The sequence below is a fragment of the Ptychodera flava genome, chromosome 12 (genome assembly GCF_041260155.1).
Source record: "Ptychodera flava strain L36383 chromosome 12, AS_Pfla_20210202, whole genome shotgun sequence".
Taxonomy (NCBI): Eukaryota; Metazoa; Hemichordata; class Enteropneusta; family Ptychoderidae; genus Ptychodera; species Ptychodera flava.
The window spans coordinates 26,593,237-26,606,615 of record NC_091939.1 but is presented as its reverse complement, the minus strand read 5'-3'; the positions used below and the strand labels follow the sequence as shown (position 1 = coordinate 26,606,615).

Genomic DNA, 13,379 nt, shown 5'->3' with positions numbered 1-13,379 from the left:
TCATTTATCAATCAGTCGATCAAACAATCAATCGATCCATTTAAATGTATCTCACTACCTATCTATCTGTCAGTATGTATGTCTGTGACTGTCTGTCTCTGTACCTATTTATCTATCTATCTGCCCGCCTGTCTCTTCAATGCTTTCCTTAACTACCCGTCTAGAACATGTCAATCCATTTATTCATCTGTGTCTGTCGGTAGTATGTCGATTTGCCGGTTTCCTGTAATCTTCAATATACTTGTATCCACTTACCAACATTTTTATTTGTTTGTCTGTCTGCCTGTTTTTTATCTGTATACATATTCGTATGTTAGTCTGTCTGTCTGCCCTAATGGCTTGTCCATTTATCCCATCGTATTTCTGTCTGTATGCCTATGAATAAATTAAGTAATATATCTACTTGTCTGTCTGTCTGCCCGTGTCTCGTCTTTCTATCTCCCTGTCAGTCTATTTCTATGTTCTATTATCCATTTACTTATCTACAATATATCTGTCTCTCTTCGTCCGTCTGTTGCTCTGTCTCTGTATGCCCGTCAGTGTTAGTCTGTAAGTCATATTGATTGTCATGTGCCCATTCAAGGCTTTGCTCGTTATTGCAAAGCCAATAATATTAAATTGGTATTTGTTCAAAACTGAACCGAAAGTAATGTTAACTTTACGATTCAAGAGATCGTGCGAGTGGCGCCCTTGAGGAGTAATTATTTCAAGGCAACACTCGTCTGCATAACCTTGCGTAGTTTAATCCTCAAAGCTGCTATCTCAACCGTACGATTGCTTTCTAGTGCATGAGACTCACCGCAACTGAGGGGTGGATTGGGGGAAGACGTTCAACATCGCTGATAGATGTGCGCAAGAGTAATTCGGTGAAGGAGGCACGGCTGTTCTGAACTCGTCGTAAAACATCTGCAAGGACAAAAAGTAGAAAGGGGATTAATAACAATAGTCGCTTTATCACTTGCTCTGGACAAAGACTGAACGGAGTCTACGTGTTGGAAACTGTTTAATTCTTTGGAATAGAGTCGAGTATTGCATCGACCTTCTGGTTAAAAGAAGTAGCCAGCGACATGGCGAGTTAATATAGGTATACAGAGGGACAGGTACGGGGGTCCTCGGTGGCAGCCGAGACAAAGTGTTGTTTGTGACAGTTTTATCGATCGATTTCCAAACTCTTTGGTTACTAACAATCAAAACACTAGGCGGCCGCAGAGTGCACCAAGTCGATTTCTATGCCGGAGTGGTCTTAATAATTAAGGGACGTCAATGTTGTACTTCTCAAACGGCAAAGAGATCCCAAAGACCGGAGATAGACAAACTCTAGTCGTTCAAGATCACCTTGAGATCTGGGTATTGCATCGATTATACACATAAACTGAACTTTATTGTTCGAATGGCCGAACGGAAGTCGAGACAAAGTTATCCGAAACGAGCTGGGCCATTAAAACTGGGAATTTTTAAAAATCTTTGACACGTTCAATTTCAAAGTTGTAGGCACTACGTAAAGTAATAAACAGATCGAACCTCTTGTGCTTGTAACAGTCGCAAAGCCCTTTGGACGAAGTAGGACAAAACGACAATTGGTAACACCAAATGTAAAGATTGTATAGTCTTGGTTTTTTTTGTTTAGGATTGAAAGGTCGCCAAACTACAAGCCATCAAAATCACACTAAAACCGTGACATCCAATGAACTTTTACAGGCAATTTGCCCACAGTACAAAAGCGAAATAATCATCATAGCCTTCAGGTGTTCAAAGCCATTGCTGTAAGTGTGGCGATTTTGGTTTTCAGCTTAGTAACGTTGATAGACTTCACTATTTTGTCGATATAGACTTTGGCCTCAATTGTAGGCCGATTTGTTTGAGTACCATCTTTTTTTCAGTACAGGGCTTTTTTGATAGCTGCGGTGGCGTGATGGATTGCTGTTTGAACTGCAGACCCCTCCACCGTTACCACAGACGCGTCTGGCGGCTTCTGTTTCGCCAGCCTGCGCGACTCTCGGGATCGGACTTACCGGCTATCTCTGGAAGTTGACTGACCACCGACTCCACTAAGTGCTGGTTGACTCCCGGGAGAAGCGCGTTCTCCGGCGATGAGTTGTAGTTAGGTTTATTTGGTAAAGGAGGCAAAATAATCCCGCCGCCGTCAGCCATCGCCGCTGCGATCACTAAGGCACATTCTACTGCAGTGACGTACTGAGTTTCATCGTATACCTATGTAGTAACTCAACACGGCGTGATCAAATGTCTGAACCGAATACTACGTTCCCGATCGGCTTTCACTGTCTGTTGTTTGTAAGCCAAAATTACATATCCAAGATCGTATTGTGTCTCGGTCACGTGACTGTCCGAGACAATTGTAGTCAAGAAGGACAATGAATATCTTAACAGGTGTGAGACAGAGCAAAAAAAGCCACCAGCACGCGGCGCACCTTCACCTGTGACCGGGGCCACTTTGATATCACAGTACAAGCCGAGATGCAAGGCCCAAGGTACGAAAACCCGTAAGGCGTGCCGGAAAGATTCTTTCAATGAAATCCAAATGAGATTATTAAATCAGAGTTTTCCCGACTTTGGTGAACTGAAATTTTAGTTTCTCTTCCACAGGTTTCGGCATCTTCACAAAAGTCGATCAACGCCCCTGTATTCAGAAATGGAATCGACCCATGTCCCACTACAGAAGTCATTGATCGTTCAGTAGCATACATACATTTGGCGCACTCATCTAATGACTTCAAGATATCCAAACACTAGCTTTTTTGGATAAACAACAAGGTCTGTGATTGAACTGTACGTCAAAGTCAATAAACGATTTCCTTCTCTCGGCTCAAAGCTGTAACTATTTCTAGTTTCTCTGAGGGAAACTGGTCTTCATAAAGAATCAATTATACTCTAATAAATGAAAAATTGATGAAGTTAAAAGTTGCAATCAACAGGTGGAAGCATCCCTAACTCGTCGGTTCTTGGCCACAAATGTTACGTCGTGAATCCAGGTAAAAAGTTAAGGCTCTCGTCACGGTTGATTTATTTGTTTATCTGGAGAAATATTCTCTCCTAAAATTCTGGTACACGGTATGTTTTTTGATAACACCAGTTGAAAATTACCCCTTGCGTAGAAAGTGTAGCCACCGGCATATTGGTCTGCCGAGCGAGCTTCCCGTCTTTGCCGTCACGGAGTGCTGACCTTGAAAAGCCTAAGGGGTCAATTGCAGCAAATACTGTTTGATAAATAATGCAGAATTCCACCTTTGTTGGTGGGTTGGGTAAATCGATTCAAATGGCATTCACTGCAGGATGTGTAAGTTACGCTGGGCGTTGGCCGTAGTCTGTTGGCATACGTTCCGGACGACAGTGATCGGAAACGGGCAGACCTCCACTGAGGAACACGACGGAGTTGACTCTAACACCACATGAAAAATGTCAAGTGCAACATTGCAGACATTTCTGTACACAGAGGTTTTTCATTTGCTACCATGTTACTCTATTGGAACTCTGCTTGGCAAAGAAGAGAGTCTATAGACCATTGGTTTGTTTTGACAATGGTCAATGGATACAATATTGACCCGATTAAGCTCACATAAATAAACAAAGCACGTGTCTCCAAGAAGAAAAACACAATACCGAAAAGTATTCACACTCAAAACAGGAAATATTCAAAGTGAAACGCCTTGTGACGGTGCGCATATGACAAGTTGAAATTGAGTTTCTATGACGAGTTTTGAATGGTGCTGTAGTTCATCATGTATACCTCTTTGGAAGCTCTTCGAGGGCATGTTGGGTTGTGCCCTATGACACCTGTGATAACTATTCTCGATTTTTTGACACTTCTAAACGGCGATGCGTTACTTCAAGATAAATTTGATAGTCATTGCCAAGGCGATCACAAATTTTAGACTTCCTATCTTGAAGTTGCAGCGTGGCATCGTTGATTAATGCTGAGTAACGAAAAGCTTACACTATACCTGTGAATGCATTTCGTATATAAATCAAATCTTAGGGCTGCTGAATTACCCATTTATCATTTCCCCCATAATCATTTATTGCAGGCGTACAAAGTGAGATGAAATCATTGCTAAACATTACAATAGAATGGTGAATCTCTGCTACACTGGCATTATCCATACCGTAAAACTTTCTATTTATTTATTTATTTATTTATTTATCTATTTATCTATTTATCTATTTACTTATTTATTTATCTTTGGAGGGGCGGCGACTTGCCGCTCACATGAACAACTGAAGAGAATTCGATACGAATAGCGTAAGACACTAACATGCTTCATCATTTTGAGATTATCTGTGATAAAGTTTCAGATAAGTTGACAGCCGAAGTCTTTATCGTCTTATAGTAATGTACTCGCCACTATCACTTCATTTTACTGTCAATCTGACAAATTGATGTACATGTCACAACAGCTGATTCGCTCACCTGTATGTTAGCATTATACCACGTTTGTATCACCGATGAAATGTAATTTTAAATGTAGACTAGATCTTCTGTAAACTAAATCTTTGTCATTATTTCAGTACTCTCTTTGATATAAAAAGTTGCAGCACCTGAATTGTCGCTATAATGCAGGTTTGGCGTTCTCACGAGCGCATGGTGACCAAGTAATACACAAACAATGTTTCATTTAGCACCGACTGTTGATCACGAAATTGATAAAGAATGAGGCGTTTCGCCATTACTCCTGTCTCTATATCTTTATACCTGTAATACTTCTAATGGACAAGCTTTCCAATATAAACATCTGGTATGAAATATGTAACTTGTTCCAATTTCTCTTTAAAAATATAACGATAAAGGCATTTTATTGACATTTTATTAACTCTGTTGTATCATGTCCACGCTTGGTCGAGTGTTTCTCCTTGTCCAATTATTACTACGATGCAAGTAAGCTGATTTCGAGAAAAGCGGTGAAATACAAATCAATAAAAAGTGGCCTACTTGTGACGATTGTCAAATATTGATATTTGCTTTATTTAACGAGAATATTTTAATAACTTCAAGTAGTAGCCTTATAATCGGTTTATTGGCATACATTCATGGAATTAGCATAGATTTTTTTATTGAATTAACATAGATTTTTTTTTCCTTCACTGACTTCATCACAGTGCACAGCGATAATTTTGCACAGCGCCACCATCAGGTCAACTTTGCAACGATTCGCCTCATCATCCACGTACAGTTGAATTATCGTAACTTTTCGATTGATCTGACTGAAATCAGATTTTGATAGGGTAGCGTTTAAACCTTTACACACTACTATACTTAGTTCAAAAGCGAAAAACAAGGAAAGGTGGAACGTCATCGTCTCTGCATGCTTCCTATTTTTAAAGCCCCGTTAGTTTTATCTTTTTTTCATATCTATTCCAAAATAAAATGTCATTCAATCTTCAGAGATGTTTTGTTTCCCCGGTTACTAGGCCTTTATTTCAACCCTTGGTCGGATGGATGGATTCGATCGGTTAAATTCAGGCTCTTACGCGTGTATTTGTGGCAGCCATACTTAAGCTTCAAATCGAAAATTGTTGTTGTTCAAATCTAAAGTTGTGTGTTCGTCGCCAATGTTTGAAAAACGTTTTGTTGTCACAGTTCGATAAGCATTTTGACGTGAGTTGCATTTCATTTTCAAACCATCTTATCGAAAAAATGCAAAAGATACAACCATTAAATGGGGCTAGTAATCATATTGTTCTTCAACGCTAGAAGGCTGTGTCATGGTATTCACAATGTGTATGTCAAAGTTGTCTCAGTACTTCAAGGCTAATGATATGATCAGATGAAGATAAATGGGCACCAGGTCGGACGTTAGTTTAATTGCGAACTCGTACTTCATGTACCATGATTGGTCGTGCCTGATTCAAGGTCAGAGTTGGAGTTCTGTGGTTTATCTTCTTGCCCTTGACCTTGATATGATAATCGACAAGATTGACATTGTATTTGTCATAAATCACGGAACGCTGTAGCCTTATGACAAGTTTGCCTTGTAAATCTCATTTGCAGTGTGTGGCAACAGTGGCATTCACTTATAACTAAGAGGAAAGTGACCTTTGACACGGTGTGATAGCAAAATAGAGCGAAGTTGCAGGCGGCAAACAATATATCACTGATAAATAAATCTAATTCCAACGTTGCGATATCATTTATCCGTCTAACAACCTGCAAAATGCGGTCATGAAATTAAACTAAAGAAATGTGGAAAGGTAATATTGAAATCACCATTGATATATTTTATTTCGTTTTTAATATGTGAGTCTCTGTAAAAATTACGAAAATTCCTTGAGAATTAATGCTTTATTGTCAAAGAAAGGTAACTTGTTAAAACAAAATGAATATCAGGGAATATCGTTTAAAACTCTAACTCTGCACAAGCATTGATGTGCAAATACCACAAGAATAACCTCCTCTATAAATAGCACAAAATGGAGGACTTCCAGATACCATCCGAATTGTCATTTTCTTGATATTTGAAAATGTTGTAGGTAGTATTCGACAGACAAAAATTATTTCAAATATGGTGTTCCCGACCGACGTTTTGAGAGACATTGCATAGAAACATGTCGTTCTTGGCAGCTCATTGAACTTTTCAACATATTTGAGTACTCAAATGATTCAGACTAAATTTGAAGTTTTGTCATTTCCTGTCGGCCTAGACTTCTAAAATGCTCCTCTACAAATGAATTTAAAATATATGAGGTAACAAGTGGATTATTGGCAAGGTAATAACGTAAAAATGGACAAAAATGGTTCTATATTTAAAACGGCTGAGGTGCAATGATTCATTAAAATGACCAATTGAAGAAATCGTACAAAATCAAGCATTTGACACAATATTTTGAAAGAACTTTTCAATATAGCTTCGCTTACCAAATCTGATATGAATGTTCATCATATAAAATAAATGAAACAGTTCAAAGTGTTTTTGTAACTCCTAGTATGACGTTCCTGCAGACTAAAGGTCAACAAAAGCACGGGTGGTTCGCCATAGAGGGCGCCGTATAATCAAATCCTCCTATAGTACTGTCGAAATGAAGTTCTGTAATTCATTTGTATGCATCAGCAGTCTGTCACTAAACTTATGAATCAGTCAACAAACAACTTTTTTTGATTGTTTTCTCTTGATGATGTAAAACAGCGATGTGTGACTGACAACATCAGAAAATACACAGGAGATATTGATGTCTCAATCATCCTATCATTGCAACTCAATTTTACATTGCAGGGCAGTGAATGTTTCTTGTTTGGTCTAGCTTATCCTAGGTATGGAAACAGTTTTGACAAAGGTTAAACAAATTGTTAGCCCTCTTTACATTTGAATACTTTTTGTAACGAAACCTGAGATTCAAAATTGGTTACCATTTGAGTCCATGGCTGAGTCCATGGCTGATTTAAGAGTCTTATCCAAAAAATTACATTGCACCAGCACTTTTTTGTTTGGACAGACAATGAAAATATACAATCAAGATTTCATTCATATAATTTCATAAAATTGTTGGGGTCTAGTCTGTGATTGAATGTACTTGAACTTGCAGCTCTTCATAACCTGGGAAATAATAGTTTAAACCTTAAAGTGCAATCTATGACTATATGACACTGGTAAAAATATACATGCATCTGTGTGTTATAGATGCACTGATTTGAAATAAATTTGTCCCTTAAAGTTCATAAAAAAATTATGATTTTCAGAACTTGAGTGAAAAAATGTGTTCAATTAATGCAGCAAATCTAAGGAATATTATATTAACAGATGCCAGTCAGTGTCACAGTATAAAACATTCTGAATCTGAGTCCATGGCTGGTTCTGACGTCACTGTGATGTAGGACTGGGCATTGCAACAGAAGTTGATGTGGCACAGAGAATGATTTCGAATCCACATTAGGAAGCCATCTTGACTTTCACAATCCTAGAACTGGCAGATGTGTGTCTGTCTTAATCCTAAGATGTGGTGGTTTCTGAAACATCATGAGAGAACAAGTTATGTGTTTTTGATATCTTTGAGAGAAAACCACGACATTGCTTTATGATACTGTCGTGGCAAGTGGAGTCAAGGGTAACTGCTTATCACAGTGCCCAAAACTCAGAGACCCTTTGAGACAGTTTTGAAAATTTTTGGAAATATCTTTATGTCAGCTCTATACCAGTATATATCATATGTAAAATGATCTTGTGCCAGTGAGAAGTTTCTCAAGTCAGCCATGCATCAATTTTGCTTTGCAGACAGACTTTAGCTCATCATATGTATATTGTGTATGATAAAATCAACAATAATTCACCTAATTTTTACCAATAAATTCACCAAGATAATTGCACTGATACAAAAGTAATACAGTCACAGTGTTTTTGTCAAGGTTTGGGTACATATGGTAGGTTAATTGTGTGGCAGCCCTGGTAACATTTCGGTTGTCCCCTGATAGTGATGGTATAGCATCGATATAACAGGGGGAGCGTTGGAAATACATGACTGGGGAACTGTGGTAAAATATACCAGGGTACCAGCCTTAACAAAAACACTGAATCTAAACAATGGCTTGATAGGATCACGGTTCTTGTACTTTTGGACATCGTTAATGTGAAGTGTGGGCAACTGAATTTCTGCACAGAGCATAAAATTTAATATTTACATGGGCATGTGATAATCTTAAAGTATTTATGCATTCAGTGTAATACTTTCCAATTCAAAGCAATGTTGCTAAGCTTATATGAATGCAAGATGGAAGCAACAGAAATGGGAAACAAAGGCCATATACCATAAACTTTGATAAAGTTACACAACTTCAACTTGCATGTTGTACAGAAAAATCAAATAAAGGCAGATTAATGATGTGTTCAAGTTTTTGAGGTTGCTTTTTAACCTCTTACTTGTCTATCTTTTTTGAACTTTGTATTGACACAAGACAAAAAATTCACTTACTTTGGCCAGATACTTGCAGGATCATATTTGTATTTGAATCAGATGCAATAGCCTGACTACGTTCTTAAGTTGTTGGTGAAGTGTACCGGTATGTAGGTGGAACATGGGAGAATTTTATAATATGATGTCCCTCCATCACTGGATGGAAGGGGACTGTGATGATGCTTGTACCAGAAAATGATGCAAATACACGGCGTGTACATGTTATCTGAAGACACCAAATGTAAATGAAACACATGACAAGCATGCTACATGAAGATCAAACAAAATATCAAAGGCTTCTCTCATTTGCCTTTTTTATTTTGATAATCTCTCGTAGAAGTACCTAGGAGATGTCATGATTGATTTCATAGTCTCTGGCAACAGTAAGTTTACCTAGGGTGTTTTTAAATTGGAAAACCCCTGACCACAAAACTGGGGGTCTTTCTTTCTGCTACACACGGCTAGAGGGCGCTACACTCACCATATGGTCAGGTCTGTTGTCCTTCCGGATGTTCTTCTGTTTACTTCTGGACTTCTTTTTCTTTCGTTTCTGGGGAGTCCATTGCTGTTGCGTTGGGCTGCTCAGTGTAACAGATTCAGTGACAGTCCCGTGGCTGTTAATTTCTTCTTGAAAATTTTTAACTGGTCTGATGGCCACATCTACATCACCAGCCTGACTTGGTGCACTGAGGTTTGTATTGCTTTGCCTTTGATCAGCCTCTCTGTCATTCCTGGTGTCTGCCTGTGAGGTGCTCTTGACAATAGTAGTCGCGTGATTCAACTCATTGTTATTTTTAGTACTGTCATTTTTCAAATTTTGTTTTTTCAGAGCATTACTGCCTTTGTTCTTTTGCCCATCCTGATTTACAGGCATTGGCAGGTTAGATTGAGAATCAGAAACATCCCTTTCACTATCTTCTTGTTTCTCACATTTTTTGTCCAGTCTCTTGAATTTTTTTACTTTCTTCTTGTGCAAAATGTCTGAGTCTTTTTCCAAGTTTTTCCTCTTCTTTTGTGTTTTCATCTTTTTGAAGTTCTTCCCACTCTCTTTCTCTGTTTCATTTTTAGTTTGTTTCTTCTTGTTTTTCTTTGAATCCTTTTTTTTCAACTTGTCCTGCTCTGGTTGCTTGGCGACAACACTGGCGGTTGAGAGGATAAACCCTCGTGAGGTAATCACCTGCATGTGAAATGAGTAATTTGAATTGCAAATAAATATCGCTTGAATTTTCGGATATCCAGAAAAGAAAAAACTCCAGCTTCTGTGGTTAAGAATTTCTTATCTATACATATCCAGCCAAATCATTGAGTTTTTTTTGCTAAATGTTCATTGACCATAAATGATCTCTCTTTGTAACCAAGTACTGAGATCATTTCTTCGTTAATCTCTACTCTAATTACATGAATTCAAGTAATACTTCAAGTACAATATAATTGACTGCACTGGGCACTGGACTATCAAAGTCACATTGTAATCAGTAATTATGCTAATTATGACAGCGTCACCTTGTACCTCAGTAAGTGTATGAACAATGAACACAATATAACCTCTCATTTATATGAAACTTCTAGTCTTTCATTTCATTCATCTCTACTGATATACATGATTAAATCACCAATTAGAAATCACCAACTTAAATTAATGACACAAACATTCAATGATTATGAAATCAACATTACCTTCTCTGTCTTGGAGTCACTTTTGTTACACTTTCATGTATTTCTTAATCTTGTGTCTTTTTTGTGTCTTTTTCTGCTTGTTGGCACTTTTCTCCCCACCTTTATCACTCTGATTAGTCCCTAGTCTGTCATGATTAGTCTTGCTAAAACCCGTCTGGTCTTTATTCTGTCCCTCTTTGCCAGGGACAGACTTTTCTGTTGAGGTTTCATCACTGCTTTTCTCTGGTTTTGAGGACAGATTATCATCTTCGCCTCCCTTCCTCTTTCTTCTTCTCTTTCTTTTTCTCCTGCCTTCCAGCAACTGCTCCTGCCTCTCCAGGTTGGTTTTCAGCTTCTTACTGGCAGTAACCATGGAAACCTTGCTTCCTCCTTCATCTTTACCATCTCTGTACTCAGTGTTTTCTGAGAGAGAGAGAGAGAGAGAGAGAGAGAGAGAGAGAGAGAGAGAGAGAGAGGCCAGAGATCAATCATTAAGACAAACTGGCTTTACAATTTGCCGGGCCAGTAGCTGCACTGTAACTTTTGATGATTTTTTCACTAGTTTTATTTTCTATATCAACTGCACTTTGATCTTGCTCAACTACACCAAGCATATTGAAACACCAACTATTCAGCTTGTTAACACACTATATGTCATGTGTCACAACAGCCTACGGTGTTAAATGCCCTATTCCGAACCAGATGTCACTTGTTAGCAATAACAATGCAGTCTTCACACGTACAAGCTGAGCTGACATCCGCAACACTGTGTATTTCAATATGCACTGTGGAATAGAACAATGGAAAATGTAATCAAAATTAAAAACAAAAATAATGAAAAAATTATCAAAAGTTACAGCTTCTGACCGTTTTAGGTTTACTACTGTCAGAAATGTATGAATTTTACTACAGATTGAACACAAGCATGATTACCTTCAGGTTCTTCTTCAAATTTTCTTTTCTTTTTGAGTTTATTCCTGATGATTGTGTCCAAGGTGTCTCTCACTTTCACCTCTTTTGGTGGAGGCAATGGGACTCTGTCTGCCTGCTTCTGAAATCTATGATGGGAACTGAAACGGAGTCATAGAGAATCATTTTAGGTTAAAGGTAGAATGTGCCTGTGGGACATATATTCAGACACTCAAATTGCTAATGGCCCTGCCACCATGAGATTTAGCCAGCATATGCCAATGTATGGAAGATTTGGCAAATAAACTGAACGTATGAATACGTTATCGGTATGTTAAGAGCATGCTTGTATACGTCATAGCACGGCGAGGTCATCAAAAAGTTTTGTGCATGCACAAAACTTTATGACGTATGCCAGCATATAGCTCATACATCCTGCACAAGTGGGCCAGAAGTAAGTTGTGGGTAGGTTATGTGCTCGTGACACACATTCACACACGTTACTTAATTGTAACTGCACTTATAAGTCGAAATGTGTCAAGATAATTGTCTAGTGTACTCAAAACGTATTTTTAACCTATGAGTATGTTATGAATAAGCTATGTACACACCCAACATTGGAACATACATCGTTAGTTTAGCCAGCCAGCGTTTTTTAGAGAAAGTTTGATATGGTGGCATACGCTGGCTAAATCGTCAAGGTGTGACACTGGGCCCTTATGGAGTAAGAAAATTTTTTCCCTCTTAGATTTTCAAAATTTGAAAATTTTATTTTTTCTCATAGATTAAGTCAGGGATGGCGGCCATTTTGAGTTTGCATTGATAAATTTCAGGTAATTCGTTTCTCTGGTAGCTAACTTTGCACAATGATCTTGACTTTTTTTCTCGATTTGAGAGAATGGTTGAAAGTTGAATGTATGACTATAACAGTCGATCACTGAGCAAAAGCTTTTGGCCTTCAGTGTTGATTGTTCCTTTTTGTAATTTTCATAATAAATACACAAACCAACATATTAAATGAATCAAAACAAATAAATAAAATAAAATAGAATGAAATAAACTAAGATAAGTTAGTTTAGCCAGCAAGCGTTTTAGAGAGAAAAGTTTGATATGGCGGCATACGCTGGCTAAATTGTCAAGGTGTGACACTGGGGCCTTATGGAGTGAGAAAATTTTTACCGTCTTTATAGTTTTTCAAAATTTGAAAATTTTATTTTTTCTCATAGGATGGCGGCCATTTCGAGTTTGCATTGATAAATTTCAGGTAATTTGTTTCTCTGGTAGCTAACTTTGCACAATGATCTTGACTTTTGTTCTTGATTTGAGAGAATGGTTGAAAGTAATGTATGACTATAATAGTCGATCACTGAGCAAAAGCTTTCAGGCCTTCAGCATGGTATGTGATTGTCAATGTGAAAGTTGAGGGCGCATGAGCATTTGGAAAAGCAGACCGCCTTGAGCTGGGAGTGTGGTACAATGTTGGCCACTAAATTCACTATACAATGTGAGACCAGCTGACCACAAATTTTCTCCGTATTCAAAAGACTATCTATGGTTTTCAGGAAAGTAGTTATTGTAAGAGTAAGTGGTCTTGTAATGCCGTGTTAAAGAAACTACAGACCTCTTTTTTAAGGTCCATGAAGAAACAGCGAAGACAATGCGCCGCGAGCGATCTTCGCTCGCTTTGCACTTGCGACACTCAAAACCAAACACAGACATTTATGACATTTGACCAACCTTTCCTCAGTTTTAACATCGTCTTTCTTCAGGTTATTGTGTTCACCACCTGCGTTGTCCTTTTTAGGCTGTGACAGTTGAGGAAACCAATCTAAAACTACACTTCTGTAACCTGGATCAACCTCAAGGAAACTGTCCTCCGCCATAACAGCTGTCACTGTGACCTTTATTGATGACACCGG

At 38.2% G+C, this 13,379-nt stretch overlaps 4 protein-coding genes across 4 annotated transcripts in view; 1 reads left to right on the top strand and 3 right to left on the bottom strand.

Moving 5' to 3' along the window:
* LOC139145533 (trichohyalin-like) overlaps window positions 1-2,341 on the bottom strand; it is a 32,164-nt gene extending 29,823 nt beyond the window's left edge. The window contains exons 1-2 of the mRNA XM_070716761.1: window positions 2,013-2,341; window positions 800-906 (exon numbers count right to left, since the gene is read on the bottom strand). Of these exons, the coding sequence (XP_070572862.1) occupies window positions 800-906; window positions 2,013-2,151 (246 nt within the window). The 5' untranslated portion in view covers window positions 2,152-2,341. The remainder of the gene's footprint in view (window positions 1-799; window positions 907-2,012) is intronic.
* Window positions 2,342-6,210: 3,869 nt separating this feature from the next.
* LOC139145532 (glutamic acid-rich protein-like) lies at window positions 6,211-13,377 on the bottom strand. The gene is made up of 5 exons (XM_070716760.1): window positions 13,198-13,377; window positions 11,485-11,621; window positions 10,573-10,974; window positions 9,377-10,072; window positions 6,211-7,954 (listed from the first exon to the last, which is right to left on the bottom strand). The coding sequence occupies exons 1-3, from the start codon at window positions 13,341-13,343 to the stop codon at window positions 10,598-10,600; spliced, it is 660 nt and encodes a 219-aa protein (XP_070572861.1). The 5' UTR covers window positions 13,344-13,377; the 3' UTR covers window positions 6,211-7,954; window positions 9,377-10,072; window positions 10,573-10,597.
* LOC139146219 (uncharacterized) lies at window positions 7,898-10,078 on the bottom strand. Its single transcript, XM_070717627.1, has 2 exons — window positions 9,377-10,078; window positions 7,898-7,954 (listed from the first exon to the last, which is right to left on the bottom strand). The coding sequence occupies exons 1-2, from the start codon at window positions 10,076-10,078 to the stop codon at window positions 7,898-7,900; spliced, it is 759 nt and encodes a 252-aa protein (XP_070573728.1).
* LOC139145531 (mitochondrial S-adenosylmethionine carrier protein-like) overlaps window positions 12,904-13,379 on the top strand; it is a 23,126-nt gene continuing 22,650 nt past the window's right edge. The window contains exon 1 of the mRNA XM_070716759.1: window positions 12,904-13,041. The gene's annotated coding sequence lies outside the window, so the exon portion shown is untranslated. The remainder of the gene's footprint in view (window positions 13,042-13,379) is intronic.